Source organism: Cherax quadricarinatus, chromosome 53 (genome assembly GCF_038502225.1).
Source record: "Cherax quadricarinatus isolate ZL_2023a chromosome 53, ASM3850222v1, whole genome shotgun sequence".
Lineage (NCBI taxonomy): Eukaryota > Metazoa > Arthropoda > Malacostraca > Decapoda > Parastacidae > Cherax > Cherax quadricarinatus.
In genome coordinates this window covers 9,939,721-9,952,852 of record NC_091344.1, presented here as the reverse complement: position 1 = coordinate 9,952,852, position 13,132 = coordinate 9,939,721, and the positions used below count along the sequence as shown (strand labels likewise).

The following is a 13,132-nucleotide window of genomic DNA, read 5'->3' as shown; positions in this document are numbered from 1 at the left end:
ATAGGAATAAGACAGGGAAACATGCACCAACAGGGAATACAGTCACAGAAACCCAAGGTAAACGGAAACCAAGCCTGTTCACATACTATGCACTTGGAATCTGCAGACATGGGAAATCTGAAAAAAAAACAGACGGGACGTGCAACTATGACCACCCTAGAAAATGCCGTGCACATATGACAACAGGAAAATGCAAACTCCCTTCCTGTAAGCTTTTTCACCCTGAAATGTGTACCTCTTCAGTACAGGAAAGACTGTGCTATAACTTAAATTGCCAGGCACACCATCTAAAGGGGACAAAAAGATACAAAACATCCAGGCCATGGGAAAACCTGGGTAGCCACAGCCACTCAAGAGGGAGAGGTTTTTTAGTGCCAGGAAGGAAAAAAAAAACTGGCAGGAAATGGCAGAAATCGTACACCAAATCCAGTCATTCCTGGAGTGGAACCACAGTCGATGGCCTCCACTCCAAACCAACAGATACAGATACTAATGCCGGAAAAAAAATCCCCCCCCAGTACCAACAATACCACCAGTCCGATGACATTCTTCTTTGCAAATATACAGGGTCTAAAGCCAGCAACAAACAACAAAATACCTTTCATCCGTGGACTGCTTGCAGAGGCAAAGGCAATGTTCGCGGCTTTCACTGAGACCCACATAAAGGATCACTTGGACAACGAAATATGGATCCCAGGTTACAACCTATACAGATGTGACAGAGTGAACAGGCAAATGGGGGGGGGGGGTTGGCCTGTACATTGCAGAGTCACTTGTTTGCACAGAACTGCTTAATGCCTCAAATGATGTAGTGGAAGTTTTAGCAGTAAAGGTCGAGAACCAAAACCTAGTCATTGTGGTAGTCTACAAGCCTCCGGATGCAACATCCCAGCAATTCCAGGAACAGCTGTTAAAAATTGACCACTGTCTGGAAAATCTTCCAGCTCCTGCACCCAACATCTTGCTCCTGGGGGATTTCAACTTAAGGCACCTAAAATGGAGGAATATAGCAAATAATATTGTTGCAGTAATAACACCAGGAGGCAGCTCTGATGAAAACTCACACTCACACGAGCTTTTAAATCTCTGCACAAAATTCAATTTAAACCAGCAAATAATAGAGCCTACTAGACTGGAGAATACACTAGACCTCATCTTCACTAACAATGATGATCTGATAAGAAATGTCACCATATCAAAAACAATATACTCAGATCACAACATAATTGAGGTTCAGACATGTATGCGTGGAGCCCCAGACCGACATAATGAGATTAGTCACGAGGGAGCATTCACCAAATTCAACTTCAATAACAAAAACATAAAGTGGGACCAAGTAAACCAAGTCCTAACCGATATAAGCTGGGAAGATATACTAAGCAACACAGACCCCAACTTATGCCTAGAACAGATTAACTTGGTGGCACTCGATGTATGCACAAGGCTTATTCCTCTAAGAAAAAGGAGGAGTAGATGTAAAATAGAAAGAGACAGGCGCTCCCTTTACAGGCGACGGAAAAGAATAACAGAGCGGCTAAAAGAGGTCAATATATCTGAAATGCGTAGGGAGACACTGGTCAGAGAAATAGCAAGCATCGAACTTAAGCTAAAGGAATCTTATAGGAGTCAGGAATCGCGGGAAGAACTAAAAGCCATAAATGAAATCGAAAGAAACCCAAAGTATTTCTTCTCCTATGCCAAATCAAAGTCGAGAACAACGTCCAGTATTGGGCCCCTACTTAAACAAGATGGGTCCTACACAGATGACAGCAAGGAAATGAGTGAGCTACTCAAGTCCCAATATGACTCAGTTTTTAGCAAGCCGCTAACCAGACTGAGAGTCGAAGATCAAAATGAATTTTTTATGAGAGAGCCACAGAATTTGGTTAACACAAGCCTATCCGATGTTATCCTGACGCCAAATGACTTCGAACAGGCGATAAATGACATGCCCATGCACTCTGCCCCAGGGCCAGACTCATGGAACTCCGTGTTCATCAAGAACTGCAAGAAGCCCCTATCACGAGCCTTTTCCATCCTATGGAGAGGGAGCATGGACACGGGGGTCGTCCCACAGTTACTAAAAACAACAGACATAGCCCCACTCCACAAAGGGGGCAGTAAAGCAACAGCAAAGAACTACAGACCGATAGCACTAACATCCCATATCATAAAAATCTTTGAAAGGGTCCTAAGAAGCAAGATCACCACCCATCTAGAAACCCATCAGTTACACAACCCAGGGCAACATGGGTTTAGAACAGGTCGCTCCTGTCTGTCTCAACTATTGGATCACTACGACAAGGTCCTAGATGCACTAGAAGACAAAAAGAATGCAGATGTAATATATACAGACTTTGCAAAAGCCTTCGACAAGTGTGACCATGGCGTAATAGCGCACAAAATGCGTGCTAAAGGAATAACAGGAAAAGTCGGTCGATGGATCTATAATTTCCTCACTAACAGAACACAGAGAGTAGTCGTCAACAGAGTAAAGTCCGAGGCAGCTACGGTGAAAAGCTCTGTTCCACAAGGCACAGTACTCGCTCCCATCTTGTTCCTCATCCTCATATCCGACATAGACAAGGATGTCAGCCACAGCACCGTGTCTTCCTTTGCAGATGACACCCGAATCTGCATGACAGTGTCTTCCATTGCAGACACTGCAAGGCTCCAGGCGGACATCAACCAAATCTTTCAGTGGGCTGCAGAAAACAATATGAAGTTCAACGATGAGAAATTTCAATTACTCAGATATGGTAAACACGAGGAAATTAAATCTTCATCAGAGTACAAAACAAATTCTGGCCACAAAATAGAGCGAAACACCAACGTCAAAGACCTGGGAGTGATCATGTCGGAGGATCTCACCTTCAAGGACCATAACATTGTATCAATCGCATCTGCTAGAAAAATGACAGGATGGATAATGAGAACCTTCAAAACTAGGGAGGCCAAGCCCATGATGACACTCTTCAGGTCACTTGTTCTATCTAGGCTGGAATATTGCTGCACACTAACAGCACCTTTCAAGGCAGGTGAAATTGCTGACCTAGAAAATGTACAGAGAACCTTCACGGCGTGCATAACGGAGATAAAACACCTCAATTACTGGGAGCGCTTGAGGTTCCTAAACCTGTATTCCCTGGAACGCAGGCGGGAGAGATACATGATTATATACACCTGGAAAATCCTAGAGGGACTAGTACCGAACTTGCACACGAAAATCACTCACTACGAAAGCAAAAGACTTGGCAGACGATGCAACATCCCCCCAATGAAAAGCAGGGGTGTCACTAGCACGTTAAGAGACCATACAATAAGTGTCAGGGGCCCGAGACTGTTCAACTGCCTCCCAGCATACATAAGGGGGATTACCAACAGACCCCTGGCAGTCTTCAAGCTGGCACTGGACAAGCACCTAAAGTCGGTTCCTGACCAGCCGGGCTGTGGCTCGTACGTTGGTTTGCGTGCAGCCAGCAGTAACAGCCTGGTTGATCAGGCTCTGATCCACCAGGAGGCCTGGTCACAGACCGGGCCGCGGGGGCATTGACCCCCGAATTTGAACTCTCTCCAGGTAAACTCCAGGATAGGAAAAAATCCCACTCTTCCTGCTGCAATCAGACATATCTTAATAGCTAAGGAAATGATTCTTAGTGTTTCCTCATTCTTAGAGAAAACTTTCACCGCTGAAAATATAACTATTTGATAATCATTCTCAGAGCTAACACATTTATATACTGCATCCAGCAGTTATAGACTGGTTGATCAGGCCCTGATCCACTGTGAGGCCAGGTCATTGACCAGGCTGTGGGGGCATTGACCCTGGAACACCCTCCAAGTATACTGTACTTAACATATGTGCATATCCTCCCCTAACATAAGAGTATTTTTGCTTATTACCAAGCTGTAACAGATCCAGTACTATATATATTTTATTCTCATCTCTATCAGAATTTTCTTAAAAAATATATATATATAAATTTAGCCTTTTCATGACCATTAATTATTACACCTATATCATGCAGCAGTAAAAGCAGAAAATAACAATTGATGTTCTCTTGACTCATGAAATTGCAATAACATGATAGCAAACTAATCGCAGTACAGGTGAGGCTTGAACCCATTCCAAGCAAGTCCTGAAACTATATACACTGGCCTGCAGGTTTTAGGACTTGCTTTCCTTGTTTTGTAATTATTTCATGTTTTTTTTTACATTACTTTTACATCATCTGTTATACCTATTTTGACACTAACGTGTTCATCTGCAGTTGGTGGGCCGACTATGCTCTAAAGAGGGTACAGCATGTGCTGAGTGCAGCACTGTGTCTCCAGGAAGAGCTGCCATGATGCATCGCTTTCATCCAACTGCTCGTTATGAGCATGTCACTGTCAATTGCTGCTCACACTGCAATGGCGAGATCAAAGTTGTGTGATCGAGGTTAATGTCAAATAACTGAAGTTCTGTTTATAATATAAGTAAAGCCTTGATTTAACGGACTTATAGGAGGGGTTTTTTGAGTTCCTGTTTAATAAGAATAATGATAAAAATGGCAAAAAAACACTTAAGTACTCTATACCTAATGTTGTACTCTACTTACAATTTACTGTTATCTTGCAATAAACATTAAAAATAGAGGTATTAAAAGTACAATTTATCCACTGGATTTTGCCTGTTATTTTTAAAAATCCATTGTGTCAAGGTCCATTATATCAAGGGTTTGCTGTATGTCTACATAATCTTATGAATATTATTTCACATCATTTTACATAGATCATTTGTTTGTAATAATAATATGTCTTTTGAGAGTGATCCTAATGGTTTGCCAGCATGAATTAATATAATTGCCTCAGTGAACATCATTGTATGTTTTAATTTGTGATGCTCAACTCATGAAAATATTACTTGGTATTCCATTTTGAGCCATTAACTGTCTATTTGCCATAAATATGAGCACTATATGAAAGACCCTGTAATTTTCTATTGTTATTGAGGCTTCAATATTTACTCAAAATATTTCAGCATGAAAACTTCTTCAGAACTTTTGGTAATATATTTCTGCTGAATTTTCCATTATTATTATTTTTTTATTATTATCACACTGGCCAATTCCCACCAAGGCAGGGTGGCCCGAAAAAGAAAAACTTTCACCATCATTCACTCCATCACTGTCTTGCCAGAAGGGTGCTTTACACTACAGTTTTTAAACTGCAACATTAACACCCCTCCTTCAGAGTGCAGGCACTGTACTTCCCATCTCCAGGACTCAAGTCCGGCCTGCCGGTTTCCCTGAATCCCTTCATAAATGTTACTTTGCTCACACTCCAACAGCACGTCAAGTATTAATTTTCCATGTTGGTTTGAATTATCATGATAGTCACAATTAACTTATATAGGTATGTTAAAATATGTTGAAGGCACAATTTTAGCTTTTGTATACAATAGTTTGTTGAAGCTGGAGATATATTTTAAGCATTAGATTTATAAAGTTTGTTACAACTATTATATATTTTATGTAATAGTATAATCCAGAGTTACATCTGTTCAAAATATAATTATATTTTTAAATGATCATGTATTTGAATGGGTTGTTTAGTATCACCATTGTGTATGGAGCTTTGCCTCTTTTTTTTTTTTTTACCAACAAATAATACAAGTTTACATACACATCTGCATTTTAAATGCACATTGTTGACTGGAGCTTTAAAAATTATTTTTGTAATATTGCAACAGACATATGCTACTCGTTTAAAAATAAAGTGAGGTTGGTTGATATAATATGGATAGGTAATATATACACTGCCTGAATTGCATTATTTGCTACCAATATTACTCATCTTGTAGGTATACTCATAGTATTTTTTTGTCTATTTTTGTAATGAGCATGATGTCTCAAATATTACACATGAGCTGTGATTACAATGAAAATGTAATTATTGATGCACTGTATATTCTTAAATGCTTGAATAAACATTTTTATGTATATTTTTTAAATAGGTGAATGAGAAATAGTAATGTAGGTGCATACATAATTATACATAATTCTTAATGTACACTTATATAATATATACATAACATATATATTGTAGTATATATTTATAATGTTAGAAATTGTCAGATTTTTTTTTTTTTTTTTCTTTGCTATATGCTGCTTCTAATAACTTTATAATTTCTCTGAAAGATTTAAACATGAAGAAATCATAATTAATAGTATTTGTCCCATGATTAGCTCATGGAGGATCTTACCTCCACCACTCCTTGCACGGGATGAGGTGTTTAGAGCTTCATATAACACATACGAGAGAGCTTCATATAACACATACGAGCATCATAATGAAACCGACTGTAGTACAAGGAATCGCAGTTCAGTACCATTCACTTTATTTTCAGTTACAGTACTCTCTCAAAATATCTATCCATTAATGAAGAAAGTCACATTACTGGGGCTGGAACAATTGACCTAAATCCCTTAAGATGAGTTTTGGTCCATCCAGGACCATTCTCAAGCCACATTCAGAGCAAGAAACAGAGATGGCCAGAAGACAATACCGTATTGTCTTCTGGCCATAGTTAAAAGGCTCCTTGATTATGGAGACCAAGTCTATTCTGCAGCTTCTTCTGCAGCTCTAAGTTAGATCCCTTTCATCATCAGGGTCTATGTTTATTCTTTGTTGAAAGCCTTAGCAGATCTTTGCGATGCTCACTACCTTGGTACTTTGTCCTCTCTCATGACCTTCAGGTTCCTTCTACGTATAGGTTGGTCTCAGACATTAGTAGAGGCCCGTTATTTGATTGGTGCCCCTGCTTACTCCGTCCATTTTCTCTACATTTTCACTCACACTAGTCCTCTCTCCAGTTGCCTCTCTTGTATGTTCATGTAGCATCTGCCTTTTCCCTTTCCCTTTGGGAGATTCTGACAGTTCATGTGTGTTCTCCCATACTGCCGTGTTCGAGGTGGTGTTCCCTGACAGTATTATCCGAGGTCATTTGTTGGCTAGTATTTTTACTGCTGAGTTGTACGACATCCTCATAGCACTTCTCCATATTACATGTATGTCTCCTTCAGCATTTGTGATCATTTCAAATTCCCTCGGTGCTTTACAGGTCATTAAACAATTTGATTCCCCTCATCCATTGGTCCTGCATATTCAACTTTGGTTGCACCGTGTAGCTAGCAAAAACTGGTCTCACAGGCCATAAAATTTACTTGAAAAAATAAAATATTAAAAAATAAAAGAAAAACGCACATTAAAAGTAAATTACAGAGTGACCGGCAACCGCCGATGTTGCCATAAGAGGTAAGACGCCATTTCTGTTGGGTCCCCGGGCATGATGTGTAGGGCATTGAACAGGCGGATTCTGTTGCATGGTTGGCGGTGCGTGATCGTCCAGTTTCCTATAGAGGTATTCCGTTCAGGGATTATTTTATCATTTCTACCTGTCTTTGCAGCCATTGGCAACAACGGTGGTCGGACAAGCACCATAACAAATTGCGCTCTATTAAACAGCTTTTCGGTCTATGACTATCTTCTTACCACCGTTGCCATACTCGGGAGTCTGTGCTTCCCCATCTCTGCATGGGTCATACTCGCCTTACCCGTGGGTATCTCGTAGAATGACACCCTGTTCTTCTCTGTGAAGTTTGTTGGGTCCCTGTTTGAGTTGTTCACTTTCTTGTGGATTGTCTGGTTTACCAGCAAGCTCACAGGATTTACCTGCACCGACGCTGCCACCCTACCTCTCTTACCTTGCCTTCCCTTCTTGCAGACGGCCCTGCGTTCCACTTACGATCACTTTTTGACTTTTTGTCAGCAACTGCTTTACTATACGAACTTGAACACACAGCCCCTAACGTCCTTTCCAGCCATTTTCTCCCCTCACCTTTGATCTCCTTTGCACCTAACTGTTTATAGCCCCAGCACCATTTTCTGCCCAGCAGTGCTGCATGACCCTTTTCAGTTTAGTGCTTTATTTGATTTTAAAATAAAAGACTTTTCTCCTATGTGTGTTTCTTTAGTGACTATCCAGTTGTTTATATTTGCAATAAAATCACAGTAAACAGGTGATATCACAATATGCAAAACAATAAACACTGAAAAAGTAGTGAATTTCCAAGTGCTTTTGTGATTTCTCACATTATCAAGGAACAGTTCCTTGATAATGTGAGAAATCACGAAAGTGCTTGGAAAGTCACTTTTTCACGGTGGTTATTTTGCACATATACATACCTATAGTATCTTATTAAAATCAGATTGTTATTTGCCTTTAGCTGCAAAAGAACATACTTTCAATTACTGTAACAGAACAGAGTTAGAAATTAAAATATTTAAATTTTTTGGCATTTGTTAACCAAATTTCATGGCAAGAAAGTAGATCATATTCATAGCTGGTTCATGGGGAAATATTAACTGCACTTAAAATTTGGAGAGTAGCTATTTTACCAGAAAATTATTGGTTTTAATGGTGTAAATGATATGGTGATAAACTGTGGAAAAGGACACTTGTGTACAGCTCAGGACATTTATGAAATGAAATGTTTTGCCGTGAGTGATTTCATCGGTCCTGAAGATGACTGGTGAAGCCACTTGTGGCAAAATGTGCTGTATAGCCCTTGTGGCTTAGCGCTTCTTTTTGATTATAATAATAATAATGTGGCAAAACGTTTCACCACCTGTGGTTTTATCAGGCCTGTTGGGACTGGTAAAGCCACTCCTGGCAAATTGTTTCCTTTAATAAATTCCCTGAACTGTACACAATTGTCCTCTTTCACACCATTGTATTTAATGTATAATCATCCCATGTTGAGTTACTACACAAATACAATGAAGCGAACTGTTACATTATTGTATATCTTGTAAACTGTTTCCAAATAAAGTTTTTTCACCTCTTGTTATGCTCTATGCTTAACCTCACCCTTGTTGGTGAAGGACTTTTGATCCAAGGAATTGGAACTAAACTTCCCTTCCTTGGAGCAAACCTGATTACCTGTCATTTTCTTTTGGAGTATATGAGTCTTTAACCCGTAAACGGTCCAAACGTATATATACGTTTTTTCAACATTTGAAAGTATGTAAAAAAAGTAGATCATCTTTTTGTTTTGTTTTTACATTTGAAAATGTGTAAAAAAAACTTTGATGTACTTTTTTTTTTTGTCATATTTGAAAATATGTAAAAAAAACGTAGATCTACTTTTGTAGCACTACACATGTGAACGTAGATTTGCTTGGACCATTTACGGGTTAAAGGCTTAGCACATCACAATGACCATAATAAATGGGGTAACCTCTGCTATCTATTTAAACCTGACAATGAGTTAACCCATCAAGTTCATAATTTACCTGTGGTACAATGATGATTTAGCTCATCAAGTATATAATGCACATGATTTAACTCATCATGTACATGTGGTACAATGATGATTCAACTCATAAAGTATGTAATGTACATGCTGCATTATTATAATGGGAAGATGTGGATGACAGGCTCTTAATCCAGGGTATTGAACCTTTCCTTTTCCTTGGATCAAACCTAATGGCCTCCTATTCCCTAGATGCTGTATGACCCTTATGGGTTTAGCCCTTCCTTATGAATTTAATTCAATGATTCATTAAAATTCCTGTGACCCAAAAGGGTTTAGCACTTCCTGCAAATATTACAATTTTAATAGAAACTGCCACACTATAAATATTTCTGCATCAATAATGATAAACAGGAACCTTGTTGGTGAGAGGTACTTGATCCTAGAAACTGGAGCTAGTTATCCCACCCTTGGATCAAACCTTACCGTCTTCCATTCTTCAGGGATTGTATGACACCTACAGATTTAAAGCTTCAAAATGGAAAGAACAGCAATGAAATATTATATACTGTCCACGAATACTGATGGAGTCAATATCTCGATTCATCAAGGCTGAGGTGTTGATCACTTCAAATAATTTCTTTATGTCTTCCTTTGTCTCCAGTGGATTCATTAAGGCTGAGGTACTGATCACATCAAAAAATTTCTTTTTTCATGTTTTCTACCTCAAATAATTTCTTCTTGTCTTATACATTGTCTGTCTCCAATGGATTCATGAAGGCTGAGGGACTGATCACTTCAAACAACTTCAAGTCTTCCACCATGTACAATATTATTCACTGAGCTGCATTAACAAAGCCACTGGTTGGTGAAATATCTGAAATATAGTGAAGTGTTACACAAGTGTCTTCTTCATCAGCACTGAAGTACGTACCTTCTCCAGTATACCTTTCTTATTTGTTTTATTCTCTTCACTAACTAGTATGGATTTTTTGATGAACACTACTCAAGGGAGGCCCCTTGATGCCAGTGTAGTGAACTTGATCAAAGGAATTGGACCTGGCATCCTATACCTTGGATCAAACTTGATTGCTTCTCATTACCTCAAGTACTGTATAGCCCCTGTAAGTATATACAAGAGGACCCCGCTTATGCACGTTAGATTCCAGCCTACTGGTGTAGAGCGAAAATCTCTGTACAGTGAAACATAACCTTTCTTCACTTTCAAATGCATATAAAAGTCTGATAACAAATTTACGCTATCACATATTAAGTGAGCAATAGAGCTAGGTCTAAAAAATGCACATACAGTACACACGTTACTTACCTTAAAATATTTTCGTACTTAGCTTATAGTGAGTGGTGAATATTTTATTGTAGGAAGTCTGAATAAATGATGAATGAGTATAAATGAAAACTGCTACATAAACAAAATGCTGTAAAGAGAAGCACTGTAAAGCAGGCCCTGCCTGTACAGCAATAACAGTTATTGGTAAGACAATCACAAAAAAAGTTGAGCTGGTATTTTCCTGAGAGCTAAGGCGGTGTGAAGCAAATACTGCTCTCTGAAATTAATGTATTATTTAAATATAATTGAAAACCAAAACATTTAATTACAAGTCTGCCAAATAACATCATGCTCATAAGTGAAGTGAAAAAGTGAGCCATGTTCTTTGGTAATTATAAGTTATTATCATTTTTTTTTTTTTTTAACAAGTTGGCCGTCTCCCACCGAGGCAGAAAATCCCCAAAAAGAAAATACTTTCATCATTCAACACTTTCACCTCACTCATACATTATCACTGTTTTTGCAGAGGTGCCCAGAATACAATAGTTTAGAAGCATATACGTATAAAGATACACAATATATCCCTCCAAACTGCCAAAATCCCGAACCCCTCCTTTAAAGTGCAGGCATTGTACTTCCCATTTCCAGTACTCAAGTCCGGTTATATAAAAATAACTGGTTTCCCTGAATCCCTTCACTAAATATTACCCTGCTCACACTCCAACAGCTTGTCAGGTCCCATTCATCTCCATTCATTCCTAACATGCTCATGCATGCTTGCTGGAAGTCCAAGCCTCTCTCCCACAAAACCTCCTTTATCCCTTCCCTCCAACCTTTTCGAGGACGACCCCTACCCCGCCTTCCTTTCCCTATAGATTTATAGGCTTTCCATGTCATTCTACTTTGATCCATTCTCTCTAAATGACCAAACCACCTCAACAACCCCTCTTCAGCCCTCTGATTAATACTTTTATTAACTCCACACCTTCTCCTAATTTCCACACTCCGAATTCTCTGCATAATATTTACACCACACATTGCCCTTAGACAGGACATCTCCACTGCCTCCAACTGCCTCCTCGCTGCTGCATTTACCACCCAAGCTTCACACCCATATAAGAGTGTTGGTACTGCTATACTTTCATACATTCCCTTCTTTGCCTCCATAGATAATGTTTTTTGTCTCCACATATACCTCAATGCACCGCTCACTGTTTTTCCTTCATCAGCTCTATGGTTAACTTCATCCTTCATAAATCCATCTGCTGACACATCAACTCCCAAATATCTGAAATTTACTTCTTCCATACTCCTCCTCCCCAATTTGATATCCAATTTTTCTTTATCTAAATCATTTGATACCCTCATCACCTTACTCTTTTTCTATGTTCACTTTCAACTTTCTACCTTTACACACTTTGTAGTATATTAATAAAGCAATAAAAGGACCCCAGTGGAAATAAGTCACTATGTCTGACTTTTTTGGCAGGTTATCCTAGGTTCTCTACACATATGCTGCTATGTATGATAATTCTATGTAACTGTATTTGTGTATAAACGAATAAACTTACTTAGGTTTGACGGGTGCCAGCTACATGGACATCTTCCACCGAGGCAGGGTGATCCGAAAAAAAAGAAACGAAAGTTTCTCCTTTTTCGGATCACCCTTTGTTTTACATTTAGTAATATATACAGGAGATGGGGTTACTAGCCTCTTGCTCCTGGCACTGTGGTTTCCGGACTTGAATCCTGGAGGTGGAAAGTACAGTACCTGCACTCTGAAAGAGAGGTATAAATGCTGTAGCTGGAGGGTCAGTTGAACTCTGATTAATAATACTAATAGTAATAAGAATAATAATACAGCTGACAAATCTGATTTTTTTTTGAATGGTTCAGTCACAGATGGAGTGAAGACAATAACAAAAGTGCATGGAAAAGTTATAGACAGTGATGCACAAATGAAAACAGAGCAATGAACAGAAGTCACAAATGTTGTTCAGCGAAGCTGTGAGACATTTTGAGAATGACCAAACAACAAAAGGAAAAGTCTGAACCAAAACTGCTTCGCAGTTGCACCAGAAGAAAAAGACAACAGTAACACAGTAGGTAACCAGGAGATGGAATAGAACTCACGCGAAATGACAGGGTGTTCTTAGTGGAAACAAGCAGAATCGAAGTCAAAGAGAAAAGGAACACCAAAGAGAACCATTCACCACAAACAAAAAAGAAAAAGAGGCGAAAACTTTCGAGTGAGCTGGACACAGGGTCAATAGGACAGTGAAGTATCACCATGAATTAACGAGAGGGAGCATGCCGTGTTCCTCCCTTAAGTCAATGTGACCTGATCTGACTAGGTTGGGTGCATTGGCTTAAGCCGGTAGGAGACTTGGACCTGCCTCGCATGGGCCAGTAGGCCTTCTGCAGTGTTCCTTCGTTCTTATGTTCTTATGTTCTTATATACATATGCATAAGAATATTTACCTCACAGTTTACAGGCTTTTTCACCTATGTTCAGTTTGGCTCTCCGGCACCAGTGTCCAGCAGT

The 13,132-nt window shown here is 39.2% G+C and overlaps 1 protein-coding gene and 1 long non-coding RNA gene across 3 annotated transcripts in view; one reads left to right on the top strand and one right to left on the bottom strand.

Moving 5' to 3' along the window:
- LOC128692410 (golgin-45) overlaps positions 1 to 8,890 on the top strand; it is a 51,454-nt gene extending 42,564 nt beyond the window's left edge. The window contains exon 8 of the mRNA XM_070096292.1: positions 4,272 to 8,890. Within this exon, the coding sequence (XP_069952393.1) occupies positions 4,272 to 4,436 (165 nt within the window). The 3' untranslated portion in view covers positions 4,437 to 8,890. The remainder of the gene's footprint in view (positions 1 to 4,271) is intronic.
- A 10-nt stretch (positions 8,891 to 8,900) lies between these two features.
- LOC128692409 (uncharacterized) overlaps positions 8,901 to 13,132 on the bottom strand; it is a 95,854-nt gene continuing 91,622 nt past the window's right edge. For both annotated transcript variants that reach the window (XR_008407587.2, XR_008407586.2), the window contains 2 exons: positions 12,159 to 12,365; positions 8,901 to 10,176 (listed from right to left, as the gene is read on the bottom strand). This is a non-coding gene — a long non-coding RNA (uncharacterized lncRNA). The remainder of the gene's footprint in view (positions 10,177 to 12,158; positions 12,366 to 13,132) is intronic.